Source organism: Phoca vitulina, unplaced genomic scaffold (assembly GCF_004348235.1).
Source record: "Phoca vitulina isolate PV1807 unplaced genomic scaffold, GSC_HSeal_1.0 scaffold28, whole genome shotgun sequence".
In the NCBI taxonomy this organism is placed as follows: Eukaryota; Metazoa; Chordata; class Mammalia; order Carnivora; family Phocidae; genus Phoca; species Phoca vitulina.
The window spans coordinates 13,452,261-13,472,713 of record NW_022589731.1 but is presented as its reverse complement, the minus strand read 5'-3'; the positions used below and the strand labels follow the sequence as shown (position 1 = coordinate 13,472,713).

The following is a 20,453-nucleotide window of genomic DNA, read 5'->3' as shown; positions in this document are numbered from 1 at the left end:
GGAGTGGAAGAGTTTGTGCAAAGTTCAAACATCTGAGATCAGGGCCCTTTTGGGGGCAGTGCTAGCATGTAGATTTCTAGACGGAATGTGGTGAGAGATGATGCTAGAGTCCTCGGTTCAAAATTAGGTAAGAGGGCCTTGAAAGGCTCACTGAAGGATGTGGATTCTTTCCTGGGGACTGTGGGGAGGATCTTGGATTTGGGCTTTAGAAAGATTAAAAAGGCTGCAGAGAGGCGAGAGGCTTGAGGGGACCCTACTGGGAGCAGGGAGACAGGTCAGGAAGCATTGGATCTGCTCTGTCCTTGTCTCCTTATGTGTCCTCTTTCCTGAGATGTCTGATTAGGAGGAGACACAGACCATAAAGAGTATGGGAAAGTGGCAAAGGTTGGCACTTGCCATGTGTGCACCCCAGGAGCAGGTCATCTTGGATCTGGAAGTCTGCCTTAACTGATCTGGATGACACCAGTAAGATTAGCAATGGGCACGATGTCAGTGCCAAGTAAACAATTTTCTCAACCTCAAATGCCACGTAATATGTAGCAAACTTCATCAGTCATTTGTGGTTCTTCAGACAAACTCCAAATTTTGGATTTTAATCACGTTATCCAAAAGAGCCACGGAGAAAAAGGACTTGATAACCAAGGAACGGATTGCTTCACTACTAGGTTTTATTAGCGGTAAGATATGCAGTGGTCACATGTCAGTGACTCCTAACATGGAGTAAGAGTGAGCAGAATATCTTCCCTTACAGTTTCTTGACTACAGAAGTTGAACCTGCAGAGAGAAAACAACAGAAAGTCAGCTTTTCCTGGTGCACTGCTGGTGCTTTGAGCATAAAAACAGCCTCTCTTCTCCCCAGTCTGAGTGAGAACCACTCCCTGTGCCCGAGACCAGACATTGGTCAAGGGAACACAAACCTCTTCTGTATAAAGGACTGCATTCTCCTTTCCATTGTTCTTTTATAGCTTTGCAATAGCCGAGTGAGGAAGTGTCACTGGACGCCTCTAAGGACAGGGAGCGTTCATTTGTCATATCCTAAAGCACCTACTAAGCACTTGGCGCATTGTCAATCAATGCAACTGAGGAAGAGTAGGGTCAGCAGCATGATAAAAAATCAGCCCGAGGGAAATTTCTGAGGTCCTGGTGTTACATTCACTAGGCACTCTTACTTAATTCAATAATGGAATTGAAATGACTAGCATTACTCATTAAGACTGAACAAAACTTAGTTTGCTTGGGAGCTAATTTTCTTTAATAACATATATAAGCATATGCAAAGTGCCTGGCACATAAAAGGTGCTCAGAAGGTGCTCTTTTCTTTTCATCTTTATTTCCCTCCCTGTGGTCTGATGGCTGGCCGATGCGCAAATAGAACATTAAAGGTTAAACACTACTACTGATAAAGGACACAAGAAATGAAGGGCACACATGATCTATATATGAATGAAGGTGAATTAATTTGTTTTGTAGTAGTTAAGAACTTGCTGGAGTCCAATTTCTTACCTGCGAATTATGGCACCAAGCTTTCATTTAATTATCTCTAATGGAGATAAGAATAGTACCTCCATCCCACCACCACCATCAAGAGAGTAAACATACCCATTACCCCAAATTACTCTCCTGTTCCTTCGTAATCTCTCCTTCTTGACCTCTTCCATCTCCCCTCCCCCCAGGCAACCAGTGACCTGTGGTCAGACATGACACAAGGCCCAGCTGCTGAATGAAATCACTCTTTTCACCTTAGGGTCACGAAGCCAGATTCTCAATTAACACTTTACTTTCATCAAATGACCCATACTCATCTACAGATCTCTCAAAGTTATTCCCTGAAAGTTCTGCTCTTTTTTTAAAGAAACAGAAGGTACTAGGAAGCCACTGTGACCATGGCTTAGGAGAACCACTGTCAGAGAGTTGAACCTGAAGTAGACTTGCAGTGGGAATAGCATGGGTGACTCAGTATTGCAAATCTCTTTGGATTTTTATTACTTACACTTTTCCATCGTTTCTTTCCACCATGATCTTGGATGCTCCCACTCTGGGTAGAGTTGGGTTGATCACATTGTTGTACCAAATAAATTTGACCCTCTGCAAATCTCCAACATCCACATTAGAGTCAAATTCATTGGAATGAGTGCTGTCTGGACGGAGAGTGCCCCTTGGGAGTTGAGAAGTTAATGAAAATATACGTGAACATACAAAAATATATACATATATGTTTCTAAAACGAGCTTACGATGCACCTCTAGTAAGATGATTGACAGTACATTTGCCATTCTAATGTATTAAATAATTAATGTATTAAATAAATGCAGGCATGTGTGCCAACTCAGGGGCAGGTCATTTGCCAACAAGAACTCATATGACTTTAAAGTCATCCTTACTTTAATAAAACTTCAAATATGTTTTAGTCATAAGCCTCCCACAACTTAATAAATGATGACATCATCATATCATCTTTTCCCTGTTGTTTTCTGGGCAGAATGATTATTTACTGATTATAAATCAGATGCCATGCATCGAAACAAACATCAGTGGTTTTCTCAGGAGATAGCAGAGAAAAAATTCAGGAACAGAATTCTGAAATGTACTAAGGTGCAAGATAAAACGATCTCTTCCTTGGAATGACGTGTGATGGTATTGTACTCCCATATAGTTATGAATAAACGCTTATGTCCATAACATGCATTATATATGCAAAGGATTCCAACATTTAAGAAGTGTAGGGTAATATTTTGCTCACCTGAAAATTTCATACTGTTTAGAATTTCCTTTATTTCCAAACAAAGAAACCAGCACGTGTCCTGTAACCTTCCTCCCAGACAGTGTGACAGCTACCTTATACCTCCAACCTGCACAGGGGGAAGAGATTTGCAAACTGTCAACTTGTAGAGAAGACTTGCTAAAAACAGGCTAAATTGGATGCCACTGCTGCTGAATTTTGAGTAATTTATATATAGGATTGGTTGTTCTTCTAATCAAATCGTCTACTTTATCTAAATGTTCAGAAGATAGGCGTGGGGCCAGGGGAGGAGCAGAGAATCTTTCCAAAGTCAATAGATGTCAAGTAATATATATAAGTCATATATTTTGCTTTCAATTTCTTTAACCCAACAATTTATTTTTGAATATTATAAGAACTTTATCTTAAAAGAAAGTAGGAAAGGGGCACCCGGGTGGCCTAGTTGGTTAAGCCTTCAACTCTTGGTTTTGGCTCAGGTCATGATCTCATGGTTGTGAGATCAAGCCCTGTGTCTGGCTCTGTGCTCAGCGTGGAGTCTGCTTAGGGATTCTCTCCCTCTGCCTCTGCCCCTCCCGGGCTTGTGCACTCTCTCTCTCTAAAATGAAATAAATAAATAAAATCTAAAAAAAAAGAAAAAAGAAAAGGGTAGAGTATGACATTTTCATCAATTTACTATTTTCTTTTTTTTAAGATTTTATTTATTTAATTTAGAGAGAGAAAGAGCACAAGTGGGGGAAGGGACAGAGGGACAAGCAGACTCCCTGCTGAGCAGGGAGCCTGAGGTAGGGCTTGATCCCGGGACCCCGAGATCATGACCGAAGTCAAATGCTTAACTGACTCAGCCACCCAAGCGTACCCTCAATTTACTATTTTCATAGGTCACCACATTTTAGAGTCCTGTTGTCTTTTTGTCTAAATTGTCTACATTTATTTAAAAAAATTCTATAATTCAGCTTTACCTTGCCTTTGGAATGTATTAAGTTATGGTAACCACTTTGTGGTACTAATCAATAGTTAACTAGCAGTTTATGCCATTTAGAGCTAGCCTGGGCCAAACTGAGGAGGGAATAAAACCTGGCTTTAGTTTTTACAATGCGACCAACCCCACTGACTCCAGTCTAAATAGTTTTCTTCCTCTGACCCAGGATGGAACATGCCTCATCATCCCTGCACCCTCTAATTCTTATCACCCATGGAGTCTACCGCCCTAAACAGCTCTTAAATCTGTCAACTCCCTACCATTCCCACAACTTCTGCCATCTCTCTCCTGGATTACTTTTCTGCTTGTACAAAACCTCAAAATTTTGCTTTAGTGAAACTTCTGACTGAATTGGAAGAGTCTAGAGCAGAAGAAACCTCCTGAATTCAGGAGAAATTAATTTTTCTATCATTGTCAGTTCAGACCCCCAAATTCTGCTCTGTTACTCCAATTAGCCAGAGTTACATTGAGCACGATGGCTTTTGAAAAATTTTCCATGTTGGGAAGGAGTATTTACAACTTTTGTACAGAAGAGCAATTTCACACATTTTCACCGAACATGATAAAATACATAGCATTATGAATTTAAGGCAAATATAATAGAGACTTACGGGCAAAATTGCTGGCATCACCAGTGTTTAGATAAAATATCTGGTTCACTCCATTTGTTTTTCCAGGAAATCTGTCAGCGTAATGACCCATCTGTGGGCAGCCTTCGCTTGGGCAGGGGAAGCACTTGTTCTAGGGGAAATTAACAAATGATGAATGAGGACACTCTTAATAGCACGTCATCTTTTTCCATCTGTTGCAGCAGTTCAAATATTCTAAAGCCAATTCTGTCATGATGGCAAAAGACGACTTTCATAATGTTTCAGGAAAGGTGAAAAATGCCTTTCATTAGTTACGATGATAAATTTGACTGTGAAAAAACACAATACGAACAAAAATATAAAAATCACACAAAAAGAGAATTTAAATATATATTTACACATATATTTTCATCTTGTCTATTTTGCCTCTTAAGTTACTCAAGACATCCATTTGCCTACAGGTGGTTAGAATTTTTTTTTAAGAAAGATTGCAAAAGAAAGAGCAAGGGGTGATAATCAGCTCTGATATGCAAAATAGGACCCATTAAGAGTCAGGTTTTTCTCAAATTTTTTAGCTCCCGCTTTAGCATATTAAGGTCTGAAGGAGTCAGATCTCAGAATTCTCCCAATGTGAACAGATAATGCCCCAAGTGGTCCTTAAGTCTCAGCTGTGTGGTTGGTGTGGAGAATATATATATATCACTTAGGAAAATGTCCTCCTTCTGGGGAGGAATTATGGGAAGAAGAGAGGAAGAGGGAGAAACAGAGTGGGGCAATCCTGCTCCATATTAGAGGCAAGGGGCAGACTTTTGGATCAATGAACCAGAGGGGGACTGGGCCAAGTCTCAGGGTCTGCATCCAGCAAAAGCTAAGGAGAGACTGAGCCAGTCAGAGAGAAATGGCCAGAGCTATATGGGGAAGTTGGCCAAGCCAGAAGAGTAGATGTGCCTAGACATTATCTGCAGACACCAGTAGCACATCCATCAATAACGCAGACCCTCAAGTCCTCCCCTCTGCCCTACACACACACTGACCACCACCTCATGATCACTGTGTCCAATACCAGCTTGGAGAGAAGAGGATGAAGGGGTCCAAAGGCTGAGAAATATGCAAAACTGAGAACTTTTTCTTATAAAAGTGTCTGAGCATCACCTAAAAGGACTGTTTATATTACTGAATCAGACTAAATTTTAACTGAATGAAACCTAAAGCTTCTTCGCTTATTTTCCCCATTACCTAGAGATTGGGGATTTGGAAGCACAATAAAAATAAAGTTAAACCAAAGAAAGGGGATGGTGATCTTGTTTGTACACAAGCTGTACTGTGAATAAACTATGCATCACCCCCGCCCACACATATAGCCAACAGTTGTTGAATGCTAATTATTACATTTTAGATTCTGAGCTAAGGAACTAAAACATATCATCTCATTAAATCCTCCTGCCAAACCAATGGAGTCTACCATTATTATTTACATTTAGAAATGAAAAAACTGCCTTAGAATGAGGTTAAATATTTTGTCCAAATCATTCAACCATTTAATGGTGAAATCAGGTTTCAGATTCTCTTTAGCACTAAGTTATACATCTTGATAATTATGACTTCACCTGGTATGTTACTTAAAATTTTATTTATTAAATGACATAGGTTGTATATTTTTATTTGAAAAAAATTATAGTGAAAGGAAGAGCAATAAAAATTAATAGGCAATAGATATATCATTTTCAAGATCACCTTTAAGGATCCTAACCCAGATACCTAGTAAATACCAAACAAGATGAAAACTCAAAACCAAGCAAGCAAACAAACAAAAACTTGGCAATTATGAGATTGCACAGAAATATCCACATGCACATAATGATATAGTTTTATAGGTTCAGTATTTAAGACAAGTTTTCCATATTTATCAGCATCCTGTAGCCATAGCTCAGATTTCATAGACTTTTTTTTTTTAGTGATAATTATTTCTAAAACAAGTTTGAACATTCACGATACATACTGAAGTGATAGAGAACAAGGTAGACATGGGACATCTTAGTATACAAGCCCATTTCTCTAAAGTTCTCCAATGCCTCATCACTATTACGATAAATATGTATGTCAACTATGCTTCAATTAAAAAATAAAAATATGTATAATTAAAAGTATAAATAATGTGGCAATCATGTAGTGACTTTTGCTGAATGCATGTCATGTACAGTGAACTACACCCATCATGAGAAGTGATGGTCACAAAATTCTTTAGGTACAAAGTGGAGTCTACTTACTGCAGTGAAAGCATTGTAAGAGGCACAAGGGAATCCAGCAAAGCCATCAGGGTTGAGGATGCTATCAGAGTAATATTTGTAGCTTCTTAAGTGATTACAGGCCACAAAGTCACGAGTCCCTTTGAAATCAGACAGTACACATCAGCAACAGGTTTTATTTTTCCAAGTTAATGTCATAATTAGAACATGGTTGTTGAATAGATTTTTCTAATTAGTGTGAACTCGTGGTGGTCACAGAACAAAATCATCTCTGAAGTGTATTTATGATTTGTGATGCAGTTACAAGTGAAATACTATTTAAGATTTTAATAGTAATGCCATTGCTAAATTAAATGGAAAAATAACTTTAGAAGGAAGAGATTGGTCCATATAGATATAAGTACAACTTAGTAATCCATTCCCCAAATTAGATCCTTGGAAAGTTGACTACAAATACATTTTCTTTCTACAGTCTCCTCAGGCCTACTTTCCCCAGTGAAAAGTCTATATTTTGGGTTAAAAGTCCTTTGTTGTAGAAAATGTGAGACCTGTACCAAAATATTTAGCAAGTTTAGCAAAAAATGAAACACAAAGTTTCCCCTAAGTAAATCTCTTCATGTACATAATGGTTTTACCTTCCCAGATCCCATCTATGTCAACAATCTGAGAGAGAATGTTCTTCTGACATCCAGGCATTTGTTTTCCTCCATTTGGAAAGAAATCTAGGTGGCCTACAGTTTGACTCATTCCAAACCCTGAGGAATATTAAAATATGAGAAAGTTGATGTTGATGTATAGACTCAAAACACTCTAAAACACTCTAATATATGGACTCAAAAAATACTCGCAGAAGATGAATTGAAGAACTCACCCAAGTTGGGGATTATAGGGGCAGCGTCTGTGTGAATTACATCCACAAACTGGGCATCACTGGGGTCCAATCGGACTAATTCGGGCGTGCCCTCAAAGCAAGGTTCAGCTGGATCCAACCCTAAAGTAAATAGAATGTCATGTTAATATCAGTGTACATTCACATTGACCTTTCTTCATTAATTACCTACCCAAGTGCAAGCATTGGCGGGAACCATGACATATGCCTAGAAAGAGATAAGCTAGTTCTTCCAGACCTTATCATTTTTTTACATTTTCTGTGTCTCATTTTCTATTTGCATTGTAGTGAATTTTCCTCAAACCATGGAATTTGGCTCTACTTATGGATGTGTAGCCCCTGGGACAATCCTGGCCACTAACAGCAGTTATAAGGAAAGAGACAGATTCTGGGAGACTCTTAAAAGCTGGTCGGGATAAAAAAGTCCCCATTCTACGGTAAAATCCTGTGAGGGCAAGGACTTTGGTTTTCACGGTCACCAGGACCACAGCTTTGCAGAGTGCCTGGCTGAGCAGGCCCTTATAAACATTCACGGATTATGAGAAAGAATGTTCTCTCCAGCAAATTAATGCTAGACATCCAGATGCCCCTACCAACCCAAATGTGACCAGTTTATCCAAAATATCAAAAAGAGAATCAGAAGGTCAGAGACAGAGTAGGATGATGGAAGAGGAATGTGGTTGCTCCCTAAAATAGTCACCTCTCAGATCCAGGATAGCAAAGTCTTTCCTATAAAGTTGCAATGTTGTTTTTAAGATCGGAGTATACAACATGTGACCCCATTGGCCAAATGCAACCAGTCTTGAGATTTGTGAAATGCTATTTTTTTTATCTAACCAAAGCATGCAGAATTGGTTAGCCTGGCCTGACCACCTGTCCCCTGCAACTCTTGGCTTGTGGTCAATGAGGATTGGGCTAATTATCAATTGCTACTGAAGCAGAATATAATTAATTATGCATTTTTGAGTTCCTTGGGTTTAATTCTATTTATTATTTATTCTGTTATTTATGCTATTTATTCTATTCATGAAACTTGTCCTTTGTGAATGCCTGGCAACAGGAAAATAGACCTCCTGATGTTCTTAATTAAAATTTTAGTCACATGCAATATTTATATATATGTTAACATATATATATGTTAAACAGAGCTCTGTAGGCCAAAGATCAATATCAGCAAAAAATTCATAAAACCTCACAACATACTGATTTCTGATCATGTGGCCCAATTCAGAAAATGCCAAATTTCCATCCTTTTAGACCCCATTTAGGCTACATTGAGTCCAACTTTTCTGTGTTTACTGTTTTGACCAACCTGTGATTCGTCCAACAGTCCCATTGGTCCTCCTTCCTGCCTCCCCAGCTGCGTGTGAGCCCAGGCTGTGGCCAATGATGTGGACATCAGAAGGTGAGTAGTTAAATGCTGACTGTTGGAAAGAAAAGTTCTTCAGAATGTTTTCTAACATTGTGAACTTCAAGATGGCCATAGAAGGAGATCCTCGCAAAACGTGAGTTTTAAGAAGATATGCTGTCCCTTCAAAGCAACTGATTTTCATGACTTTTTTTTTCAGTTATCATAGAAAATGGCAATGGTCTAATGTTTAAGCTGTGGAAGTTGGGCTCTCTTTTGTTGTTTTACTATGTAGAGGAACACTTGCTGTGTATGAAGAATTGTTACCCAGAGGTGGTGAAGCAAATGTATGGGTTAGCAGATAATAATGAAAGCAATTATGTAAGCACATTCCTGTTTAACATTTTTTTAAGGTTTTAGTTACCAAAGCAGGTTAGCTTGGTGTCATTGTGCTTCTGATAAAAAAATTAAAAACAAAAACAAAAACAAGGTAGTTTTCATCTTGAGGCTGAGATTATCACACCAACTTGTTTTAATAGATGGTAAAATTAAAGGAATACTGATGGGATTCAGTAGAAACAACCTACCTGGTTGCTTGAGTAACATCACTTAAAAAAACTAGTGTTTTGACTTAAAGAGCATATTGATGAAGCCCAAATCTAGATTGATTGATTGATTGATTGATTTTGCATTTTTCTTTTCAACCACAGGGAAAGCCAAATCTCAGTAGAGGAATGTCTTTAGCAATTATCATACCTACAGCAATTATTTTAAAAGAGAATCTAGAGAGCAATGGACATGGACTTTTATACAACCTAGAGGTAGTTACCTGAAGAACCTCAACAAAATATGCCACTTCTGCCCCGACAATCCGGATGTTCTGTGAGGCCTGTGTGTAACCGGTTCGGGAGCCACTTTTCCAATCCACACAGATGCAGTTCACACTTTCCACTGTAAACAGGTTCTGATGGAACAGACACAATAAATAAGTAAAGAATTCAGGATATTTATTAATTAATAATTAGCACATTTGAGAACGAGGATAAATTTCCTCCATGACCTATACAATATCAAGCTTATTTTTAACCCTACAACAATGAACAAAACTTCTAGTCTGTTATGGATATGAAATTCCTTTTAAAGTTTAACATTGGCTCCAAATTGAGGGTTTGGCCATAATGGGAACTGGATTCTTGAGATATCTACTATAACAGATGCATAGACATTTGTTGCAGGGAGAGATGTATAAAATGGGGTACAGTGGATTGTCTCATTAAAGCATCATTAAAATCAATGTCCTACATTGTCCCATACTAGAATGCACCCCAGGACCTTGTTTGTTTTGTTCACTGCTGTATCCACAGTGCCTCAAAGTGTTCCTGGCACACAGTAGGTGTTCAATAAATATTTATTGGATGAATGAATAAATGAAAGGCTATGTTAGGACTTCCTTAAATAAATATACTGGAGGTAAATGGGTAAGCTTTTCCATGATGGAAAGACTAATCAATGTTTTTGGAAGAACATATTTTATTGTACATTACTGATGAGTTACTTCACATAAAAGCATAACCTACCAGATATGTACTGGAAGCTTTGTTTGATGCAAGTCAGTGATAGATTCATGAATGTTAGATCTGGCAGGAATTTTGTTTGTTTGGGTGTGTGTATGTTTATGCATATCCTCACCTTTTTTCCAAGAAAACTTTTAGAAGAATGAAGCAATCTTAGAAATCATCTCCAATTCTTTTACTTTACAGATAGAAATCTCCAAAAAGGGAAAATGATTTGCTAATGTCATGGTTAGCTAAGGATAGAGTCAGTACTAGAGTCTAGGACCTTTAACATAGGTTAATCCATTTGTTTCTCTGTCATAAAGCAACCATGTTGTCAAAGCCAAATCATGCAAGAAAAACAAATCTGGTTTGGGGATTTCAGAAATAAATTGTGTACACATATCTAAAAATTTACATTCCCTTTGACCTAAGAACCACTTTGTCTTTTTCCTTCATTGTTCTATAAAAATCTATTCCTACCCTCCCCCTAATAATCATCAGCTTAGAATATTTTAGAAGATAAGTTAGGGTTTTGCTAATTATCTTTAAACTTGTGAAGTTAAGCCTATTTATTTTGGCTGTCTTCAGAATCAGTGGATAGTCTCTAGAGTTGATTCAATCCAGCCTTTGGCTTGAGTCATAGACAGGTCTGAAATTAAAAATGTTTAGGAGGACCTTTGTGTCTTGTTTTTTCGACCTCTGAAGGAATGACTGCATCTGTGTGCTATGCGGGCCACTAACGCTTGGTGAGTAGATGAATCAAGGATAATGTTTTCAAGCACTAGCAGTTGCTAAGAAAATATGTTCTATTTGATTTTCTGTCTTTTAATTCTTCATTATCATGGGGCACATAGCCGAAGGCAAATTAAAGAAAATTGGATCACTATGGTTGAAACAAGAGAAGTCGAAAATGAAAACCTACACAGTTTCCCTAGATATTGTTACCATAGGAGATCAAAGAGTAGCAAGTGAAAATCAGAAGAAAACAATTTGGGCAAAGTAAATTATCTTAGTTCTTCACATAGAACTTAAGACCTATTGAAAAAATTAAATGTTATTGAAAACATAACTAATATTGCATCAGTATGGCAACATCTGTTATTAAAATTTTGAAATATCTCTGCATTAGTTATTAAATAACCACTACCTAGAGCCACCAAATGCTTGCAATCTTGCTGCCCTGACTGTCCCAGGTCCCCTGCACACCCTACCACCTCTTGGACCTCCCTGTGAAACCCCAGGAGAGTCAGGTGATCCTCCGGTGTCATGGTGGCTGGCATTTGTCCTGATTGGTTGCAGCCTGTGCCTTCCCCATCGTTAATCATCACTCTGGAAACAACCTTCCCTTAATTGATTACCATGTCTCACCTTGCATATATTGGCCAACCAGTTTTCTTCTCCCTTGTCTATGAATCCATGAATAATAAAGCGGGTTTTGCTATCTGTTCTGAAATTGGAGCTTGTGATAGTTGATGGATCTGCAATAAGTTCCTATTTTGGGAAGAAAAGTGTTTAATGTCAAGTTTCTCATATGTCCAATAGAACCATTTGTACATGGAGGGAGATGGCAGGTAGGAGAACACCATCAAGACTTGAGATCCTTGTGAATAAGGATTCTCCTATTACAGGCAAGCTATTTGCGATCATCAAGTTTCAGACATCATAACATTTCTGCAGTTGCTCTACTCAGGATAAATTTCTGCTATAATATTGATGTAGGGGGTCTTGTCTCCAAACAATGGAAGGTTTTGTGTGTGTGTGTGTGTGTGTAAATTGTATACACACACATACACACATATATAATGTTGGGAGATTATATATAATATTGGGAGAGTTTATATATATGTATACATATATTATATATAACTATATTCAGAATGTTTATTAAATGGCAACATAGAGGTAGGATAAAAATGATATTAAGTTCCAATCAAGACAATGGGTAGCTGAATGGATTAAAAAACAAGACCAATCTATATGCTGTCTACTGGATCATTTTAGATCATTTCAGATCTAAAGACACATGTAGAGTAAAAATGAAGGGATGGAAAAAGATACTTTATTTTATTTATTTATTTTTTTAAGATTTTTTATTTATTTTTTGACAGAGAGAGAGACAGCAAAAGAGGGAACACAAGCAGAGGGTGTGGGAGAGGGAAAAACAGGCTTCCCATGGAGCAGGGATCCCGATGCAGGGCTCGATCCCAGGACCCTAGGATCATGACCTGAGCCAAAGGCAGATGCTTAACGAATAAGCCACCCAGGTGCCCCTGGAAAAAGATATTTTAAGTAAATAAAAACAAAAAGAAAGCTGGAGTAGCAATACTTATATCAGACAAAATAGACTTTAAAACAAAGGCTATAATAAGAAACAAAGAAGGACTTTACGTAAAGATAAAGGATCTATCCAATAAAAAGATATAACACTTGTAAATATTTATGCACTCAACATAGAAACACCTAGTTATATAAAACAAATATTAATAGATGCAAAGGGAGAAATTGACAATAATACAATAATAGCAGGGAGCTTTAACACCGTGTTTACATCAATGGATAGATCTCCCAATAGAAAATCAATAAGGAAAGAGTGGTTTTAAATGACACATTAGAACAGATGGACTAACATATATTTACAGAATATTCTATCCCCAAACAGCAGAATACACATTCTTTTCAAGTGCACATGGACATTCTCCAGAATAAGTCAAATGTTAGGCCACAAAACAAGCCTTGATAGAGTTAAGAAGATTGAAATCATATCAAACACATTTTCTGACCACACTGGTATGAAACTAAAAATCAACTACAAGAAGAAAAGTGGAAAAAACACAAACATGTGGACACTAAACTATATGCTATTAAACAACCAATGGGTCAAGGAAGAAATCAAAGATGTAGTTAAATCAATATCTTGAGATAAATAAAAATGTAAATGCAATGTTCAAAAATCTATGGGACACAGCAAAAGCAGTTCTAAGAGGGAAGTTTACAGTGATACAGGCCCACATCAAGAAATAAGAAAAAGCTCAAATAAACAATCTAACCTCATACTTAAAGGAACTAGAAAAAGAAGAATAAATAAAGCCCAGTTAGTAGAAGGAAGGAAATAATAAAGATCAGAGTGGAAATAGATGCAATAGAGACTTAAAAAAACAATAGAAAATATCAATAAAACTAAGAACTATTTCTCTGAAAGGTAAATAAAATTGATAAACCTTTAGCCAGACTCATTAAGAAAAAAACAGAGAGGGCCAATAAGTAAAATAAGAAATGAAAAAGAAGTTACAGCTGATACCACAGAAATACAAAGGATCATAGGAGACTACTACTAACTGTGATATGCCAACAAGTTGGACAACCTAGAAAGAATGAACAAATTCCTAGAAATATATGATCTTTCAAGACTAAATCAGAAAGAAATACAAAATCTGAACAGATCGATTATTAGTAAGGAGATTGAATCAGTAATTATACTCCCAGCAAACAAAAGTCCAGGACCAGACAGATTCACAGGTGAATTCTACCAAACATTTAAAGAAAACTTAACACCTATCTTTCTCAAACTATTCCAAAAACCTGAAGAGGAAAGAATGCTTCTGAACTCATTCTATGAGGTTAGCATTATTCTAATACTAAAACTAGACAAGCACTACAAAAAATATTACAGACCAATATTCCTGATAAACATAGATGTAAAAATCTTCAACAAATACCAGCAAACTGAATTCAACAATACATTAAAAGGATCATGTATCATGGTCAGGTGGGATTTATTCCAGGGATCCAAGGATGGCTCAATATCCACATATCAATCAGTGTGATACACCCCATTAACAAAACGAAGAATAAAAATCATATGATCATCTCAATGGATGCAGAAAGAGCATTTGACAAAATTCAACATCCACTTATGATAAAACCTCAATAAATTGGCATAGAGGAGATGTACCTCAACATAATAAAAGACGTATATGACAAACCCACAGTTCAAAGCATACTCAACAGTGAAAGCTGAAGGCTTTTATTTTTCTAAGATTTGGAACAAAACAAGGATGCCTGCTCTTTCTACTTTTATTCAACATAGTATTGGAAATCCTAGCCACAGCAGTTAGGCAAGAAAAACGAAATAAAAGTCATCCAAATTGGAAAAGAGGAAATAAAACTGTCACTATTTGCAGCTGACAGGATACTATATATTGAAAACCCTAAAGCCTCCACTAAAAAACTATTAGAACTAAAAAATGAATTCAGTAAGTTGCAGGATACAAAATCAATATACAGAAATCTGTTGCATTTCTATACAGTAATAATGAACCAGCAGAAAGAGACATTAAGAAAATAATCTCATTTGTAATTGCATCAAAAAGAATAAAATACCTAGGAATAAATTTAACCAAGGAAGTGAAAGACCTATCTTCTGAAAACTATGACACTGATGAAAGAAATTGAAGGCAACACAAATAAATGAAAAGATTACCTTGCTCATTGATTAGAAGAATTAATATTATTAAAATGTTCATGCTACCCAAAGCAATTCAATGCTACACAAATTCAATGCAATCCCTATAAAAACATCAATGACACTTTTCATAGAACTAGAACAATAATCCTAAAATTTGTATGGAACCACCAAAGATCCTGAGTAGCCAAAACAATATTGAAGATTGAAGAAAAAAAAGAACAAAGCTGTAAGTAGCATGCGCTCAATTTTGAACTCTACTACAAAGCTATAGTAATCAAAACAATATGGCACTGGCACAAATACAGAAACTTTGATCAATGGAACAGAATAGAAAGCCCAGAAATAAACCCACACTTATATGGTTAACTAATCTACAACAAAGGAGGCAAGAATATACAGTGGGGCAAAGACAGGCTTCTCAATAAATGGTGTTGGACAGCCACAAGTAAAAGAATGAAACTGGAACACTCTCTTACACCATATACAAAAATAAAACAGTAAAGACAAAACGTAAGAAAACTGAAACTATAGAACTTCTAGAAGAAAACTTGGCTGTAAGTTCTTTGACATTGGTCTTAACAATATTTTTTGCTTAGCAATGTTTTTCAGACAAGAACAACAAAAGCAAAAATAAACAAATGGGATAACATAAAACTAAAAAGCCTTTGTACAGCAATGGAAACCATCGACAAAAATGAAAGGCAATCTACTGAATGGCAGAAGATATTTGCCAATGATATATTTAATAAAGGGTAAACATCCAAAATACATAAAGAACACATAAAACTCAATATCAAAAAAACAGTCAGATAAAATAATGGGAGGAGGATCTGGTTAGACGTTTTTCCAAAATGATATACAAATGCCAAAAGGCGCATGAAAAAATGCTCAACATCACTCATCATCAGGAAATGCAAATCAAAACCATAGTGAGATACCACCTCACACCTGTCAGAATGGCTATTATCAAAAATAAGAATTAACAAGTGTTGGTGAGCATATGGAGAAAGGGGAACCCTCATGCACTGTTGGTGGGAATATAAATTGGTGCAGTCACCAATAAAAAATGGAATGGATATTCCTCAAAAAATTAAAAATAGAACTACCATATGATCCAGCAATTCCACTTCTAGGTTTTTATCTGAAAAAAATGAAAATGCTAATTTGAATAGAAATTTGCACCCCTATGTTCATTGCAGTATTATTTAAAATAGCCAAGATATGGAAGCAACCTAAATGTCCATTGATAGATGAATGAATAAAGAAGATGTGTAAAATACATACATATATATATATACTACTCAGCCATAAAAAAGAATGAAAGCTTGCCATTCATGACAACATGGGTGTACTTAGAGAGTATTATGCTAAGTGAAATAAGTCAGATAGGACAAATACCATATGATTTTACTTATATGTGAATCTAAAAAACAAAACAAATGAATAAACAAAACAAAACAAGACTTAAAGATACAGAGAGCAAACTGAAATGGTAGCCAGAGAGGATGGAGGTGGGGGTATGGATGAAATAAGTGAAGGGGATTAAGAGGTATAATCTTCCAGTTATAAGATAAATAAGACAGGAAGATGTAATGTACAGCATAGGGAATATAGCCAATAATATTGTAACAACTTTGTATGGTGACATGGTAACTAGACTTATTATGGTGACCATTTTGTAATGGTTTTATATATTCAATCACTATGTTGTACACCTGAAACTAATTCGATATTTTATGTCAATCATTCTTCAATAGAAACTAAAGTGAATCTAAATTAAAACAAAAAGAGAATAATATCAAGTTAATGGACCTTCTATAAACAAGTTACATAAAATAATACTTAACCTCACTGCCCCAAAAGTCTACAAAGATGAAAATTCCACTAATTTGTTCTCTTCAGAAAACTTAAAAATTTAGTATTCTTATTATATAAAACGGATAGGACTTAGTTCTGAAAACAATGAGTTCTCTTACTTGATAGTTATCCGGGTTCTCGTTAGTGTATAGGAGGAAGCGGGTATTGACATCTTCTGGAACCCAGGGCAGTATTTTGAGGGGTCTTTGTGCAATTCCTGCCCATGGGGAGTCATCACTAAAGCAGCCAAGTCTTGGGAAGCAGATTTCTTTTCCTGTAATCACCCAGAAGCGTTTGAAGGATGTTAGTTTAATCAGAATGCTCTTTTTTTAATTGTCTCTCTGCCAAAATATGAGTTAAATTACATTTTATGGGATATTTACTTCCTCTGCATCCCCAGACATCTTCCTATAGATGCACTCACGAAACAGCTTCAGCGTCCCAGCTAAAGACAGGCTCCTGCTCCTCATTTCTAAAAGTACGATCACCTGACTCCCCTCGTGTCTCTGTCCAGTCCCATGCTGGGACCCAGTTTGGCTTCTCAATGCAGATATCTTCCTTGGGCCACTGGTACCCAAGAAAAGAGCAGCCTTTTGTCCCCAGGCCTCAATAGAGGGGGGTGAGGTTTTCAATTCTTTGCAGCCATCTTCTGGTGTTGGGCTTTGGGTAGAGAGCTTAAGTTTCATGCAAATGCCAAAACTTTATATCTCTACCTCGCTGAGTATTTAGGTCTCTGACCTATGTTTGAGGAGCATTCTGGACTCCCGTGATGAAGAAGCTGCTCATGAATAATCAAACAGAAAATCCATGGTTTGACACAACTCTATGCTTGAATGTTAACCTATGAAAGAACAACACAAAGCAAGGGATGTCCAGGAGGATAAAGTCTAGATTAATAGTAGGAGTGGGAGTAGTAGCTGTTGTGGGGGCAGCATTCTCAAAAGTTATTATGTGCCAGGGGCCACACAAGACGATTTACACGACTTGTCTTATGTAAGTCTCACAGTTATCCTGTATTAAGGGTGGTATTATACGCCCATTTCACAGATGAAGATAGTGAAGCACAGAGAGGTTAAGAATTTTGCTCAGGGTAATACACCTGTGGCTGGTGGAAACAAGGTTCAACTTCCACACTTGATTCCAAGCCAGGGTTGCTAGATTAGCAAATGAAAATAAAAGTCAAAGGTGAGTTTCAGATACACAATGAATACTTTTTGGTATAATTTTGTCACGTATTCATTGATTATCTGAAATATTTGTTTATCTGAAGTTCAAATTTAACTGAGTATCTTATTTTTTATTTTAAAGATTTTATTTATTTATTTATTTGACAGAGAGAGACACAGCGAGAGAGGGAACACAAGTAGGGGGAGTGGGAGAGGGAGAAGTAGGCTTCCCGTGGAGCAGGGAGCCCGATGCGGGGCTCGATCCCAGGACCCTGAGATCATGACCTGAGCCGAAGGCAGTCGCTTAACCGACTGAGCCACCCAGGCGCCCTGAGTATCTTAGATTTTATCTAGCAACCTTACTCCAAGTGCCTGTGCTCTCCATCATGCATCTTTTTTGCTCTACTCCTTATGCCATAGTGGCTTGAATTCAGCCATCATGAATTTTCTGAACAGGAAATCTCTTCCAGCACTACATAAATATCTTTTCTTACCTACTACTGCTCCCAGAAGCAGCGATAGTGCCCAGATTAGCAGCATCTAAACAAAGTAAAAAATATTGTTGAGTCTGACTAAATATGTTTTTAAAAAATTGGCATAATTCAAGCTCAGTTAAACCTTTCTCTGGGGGAAAATTGATAAATTCTAGTAAATTAGGCTTGGAAAACATGTTCCTCACTCACCGTGGCAGTTCTGTCAGGTTCCACACACAACCAGATAGTGCCCTTACAGGTCCTTTTATAAGTAAACCTTATCTCTTTGAGAAGTTCCATGGAAAAGTGGCATGAAAAGAGGACGTTCCAAGTGCGCATTTCTAATTTTAATCATAAATAAACTCAGATTGATAGAGTAGGTCAAGTTTCCCACAGTACTTGTGGGAAGATGAGAAAAGGGTTCATACAGGGGCACCTGGGTGGCTCAGTCGTTAAGCATCTGCCTTCGGCTCAGGTCATGATCCCGGGGTCCTGGGATCGAGTCCCGCATCAGGTTCCCTGCTCAGCGGGAAGCCTGCTTCTCCCTCTCCCACTTCCTCTGCTTGTGTTCCCTCTCTCGCTGTCTCTCTCTGTCAAATAAGTAAATAAAATCTTTAAAGAAAAGAGGATTCATACAGACTATTCTCTTCTGATGAGATTACATCATGCTCAGAATCACCATAATTTCATTGTAGTGAAGGATTCTAGTCTGCCCCGCTTTTTTTTAGTTTACAATTCTCTGTGCTGCTGTGTGGATATGTGTGAAACTAAATTGTTTTCACAGATTTGATAACAGCAGTCTTGAAAACAAATACTAAAACCTTACCAGCTTGAGCAGTTTTCGTATAACCTTGCCTTACCCTCAAAGGCATAAAATTAGAAACCATTCTTCAGAAGGGTTCATTCTTTTTAGGAAAGTTGTTGATATTTTATTTTGATAGTCTATGGAACTAGTTTATTTCTCAACAATAACAGGGAGAAAAGAATAAATGAACTGACAAAAGGAGTTGGGGGTACTTCTAAGAGCAAAGAGGTAGAATTGGTGACCTTACCCTCAAATAAAATTAGGAATAAGAGAGAAAAATAAAATTCAACTTGGAAAAAAAATGGTCTGGGAAAAATAATCTGAAAGAGAGGCATTTGATAGAAAAGAACTGAAATGTTTTCAGTTGGTGATAGATTGCTTAAAATAAATTTTAAAAACACTGTAATGGGATACCATAATTTTAAGAGATTGGAGCCATTCAGCCTGATACCATCACAGATATAAGTTGAATCCTATGAAATTGCCATGTTTGCAGGTCAAAAATGGTCAAAGAATAATTCAGTTCCCTGACAAAGTTTATAGGTACAGAAAAAAAGCAATGAAATTATTTGTGTATGAGGGAAGTTCAAAAAAGTTGGGCAAGGAGATGTTAAAATCAGGACAGAAGACACCAGGAAGGGATTCCACGGGTGGGAGTCAAACCAAACCCCCACCGAATCCTTCTTGTCTCAACATTTGATCCCTTCCTTAGGGACTCTTCTCCAGCCCTGATTAAGTTGGCTTCCTTCTCCCCTCTGAGAACACCTCTCTTTCGAACTTCTTTCATTTGACACTCATCACAATCAGTTGTGGGCCACAAACTTTGAGAAGGGTGAAATCCTCTGGGAAGAGAATTATTGTCCCTCCTCAGTGTGGAGCCCATCTGGTACAAAGCAGGCCCTTAACACATGTCTGTGTGATGAATGAAAAACTGAGGAAGTGAATATGAAAAGCAATTTAGTTTGCATAATTGCTCCAGAACAATTGTCTACACAGAAAATTATAATTTTCTGAACCTGTTTTTACTAAAAACAAGCAAGCAAATAAACTGGAAAAAAAAAAAAAAAAAAGAGTGCGCCAAACTCTGGGTTTTACTATGAAGTAAACTATATTCTTGGTGAATTACCAAATAATTCACACCAAATTTCCAGGTTGGCATTTTAGATAGTGTAAAATTTATTCCATAATTTGGGTCACCTTTATTCAATATAGGTTATGGAGTTAGGACGAACAGTCACCAAATTCTGAAAGTGAGACTAGATAGCGTTCATGGGGGAATTATTTTACAAACTGAAATAGGTTGAAATTTTAGGGTGTTTGGGGAAGATTCAATTTCCCA

The 20,453-nt window shown here is 37.1% G+C and overlaps 1 protein-coding gene across 2 annotated transcripts; it reads right to left on the bottom strand.

Annotated features, from left to right (window-relative positions):
* Positions 1-647: 647 nt before the first annotated feature.
* Positions 648-18,545, bottom strand: PNLIP (pancreatic lipase). 2 transcript variants are annotated; one of them, XM_032423321.1, is made up of 13 exons: positions 18,520-18,545; positions 18,331-18,376; positions 16,790-16,944; positions 11,717-11,839; positions 9,622-9,756; positions 8,757-8,868; positions 7,427-7,546; positions 7,191-7,310; positions 6,577-6,695; positions 4,331-4,460; positions 2,741-2,849; positions 1,991-2,155; positions 648-774 (listed from the first exon to the last, which is right to left on the bottom strand). In XM_032423321.1, exons 2-13 carry the CDS (start codon positions 18,374-18,376, stop codon positions 711-713), a joined length of 1,398 nt encoding a protein of 465 aa, XP_032279212.1. In that variant the 5' UTR covers positions 18,520-18,545; the 3' UTR covers positions 648-710. The 2 variants fall into 2 exon arrangements, with proteins under 2 accessions (XP_032279212.1, XP_032279211.1); XM_032423320.1 differs by lacking the exon at positions 18,520-18,545 and having other exon boundaries at positions 16,775-16,944.
* Positions 18,546-20,453: the final 1,908 nt, after the last annotated feature.

Coding starts and splice junctions, on each gene's coding strand:
- PNLIP (XM_032423320.1), bottom strand. CDS start 18,376: ATGCTGCTAATCTGGGCACTATCGCTGCTTCTGGGAGCAGTAGTAG. Junction 9,757..11,716: donor GGTTGGCCAATATATGCAAG/GTGAGACATGGT, acceptor CTGTTCCATCAG/AACCTGTTTACAGTGGAAAG. Junction 4,461..6,576: donor CTTACAATGCTTTCACTGCA/GTAAGTAGACTC, acceptor AATTTCCCCTAG/AACAAGTGCTTCCCCTGCCC.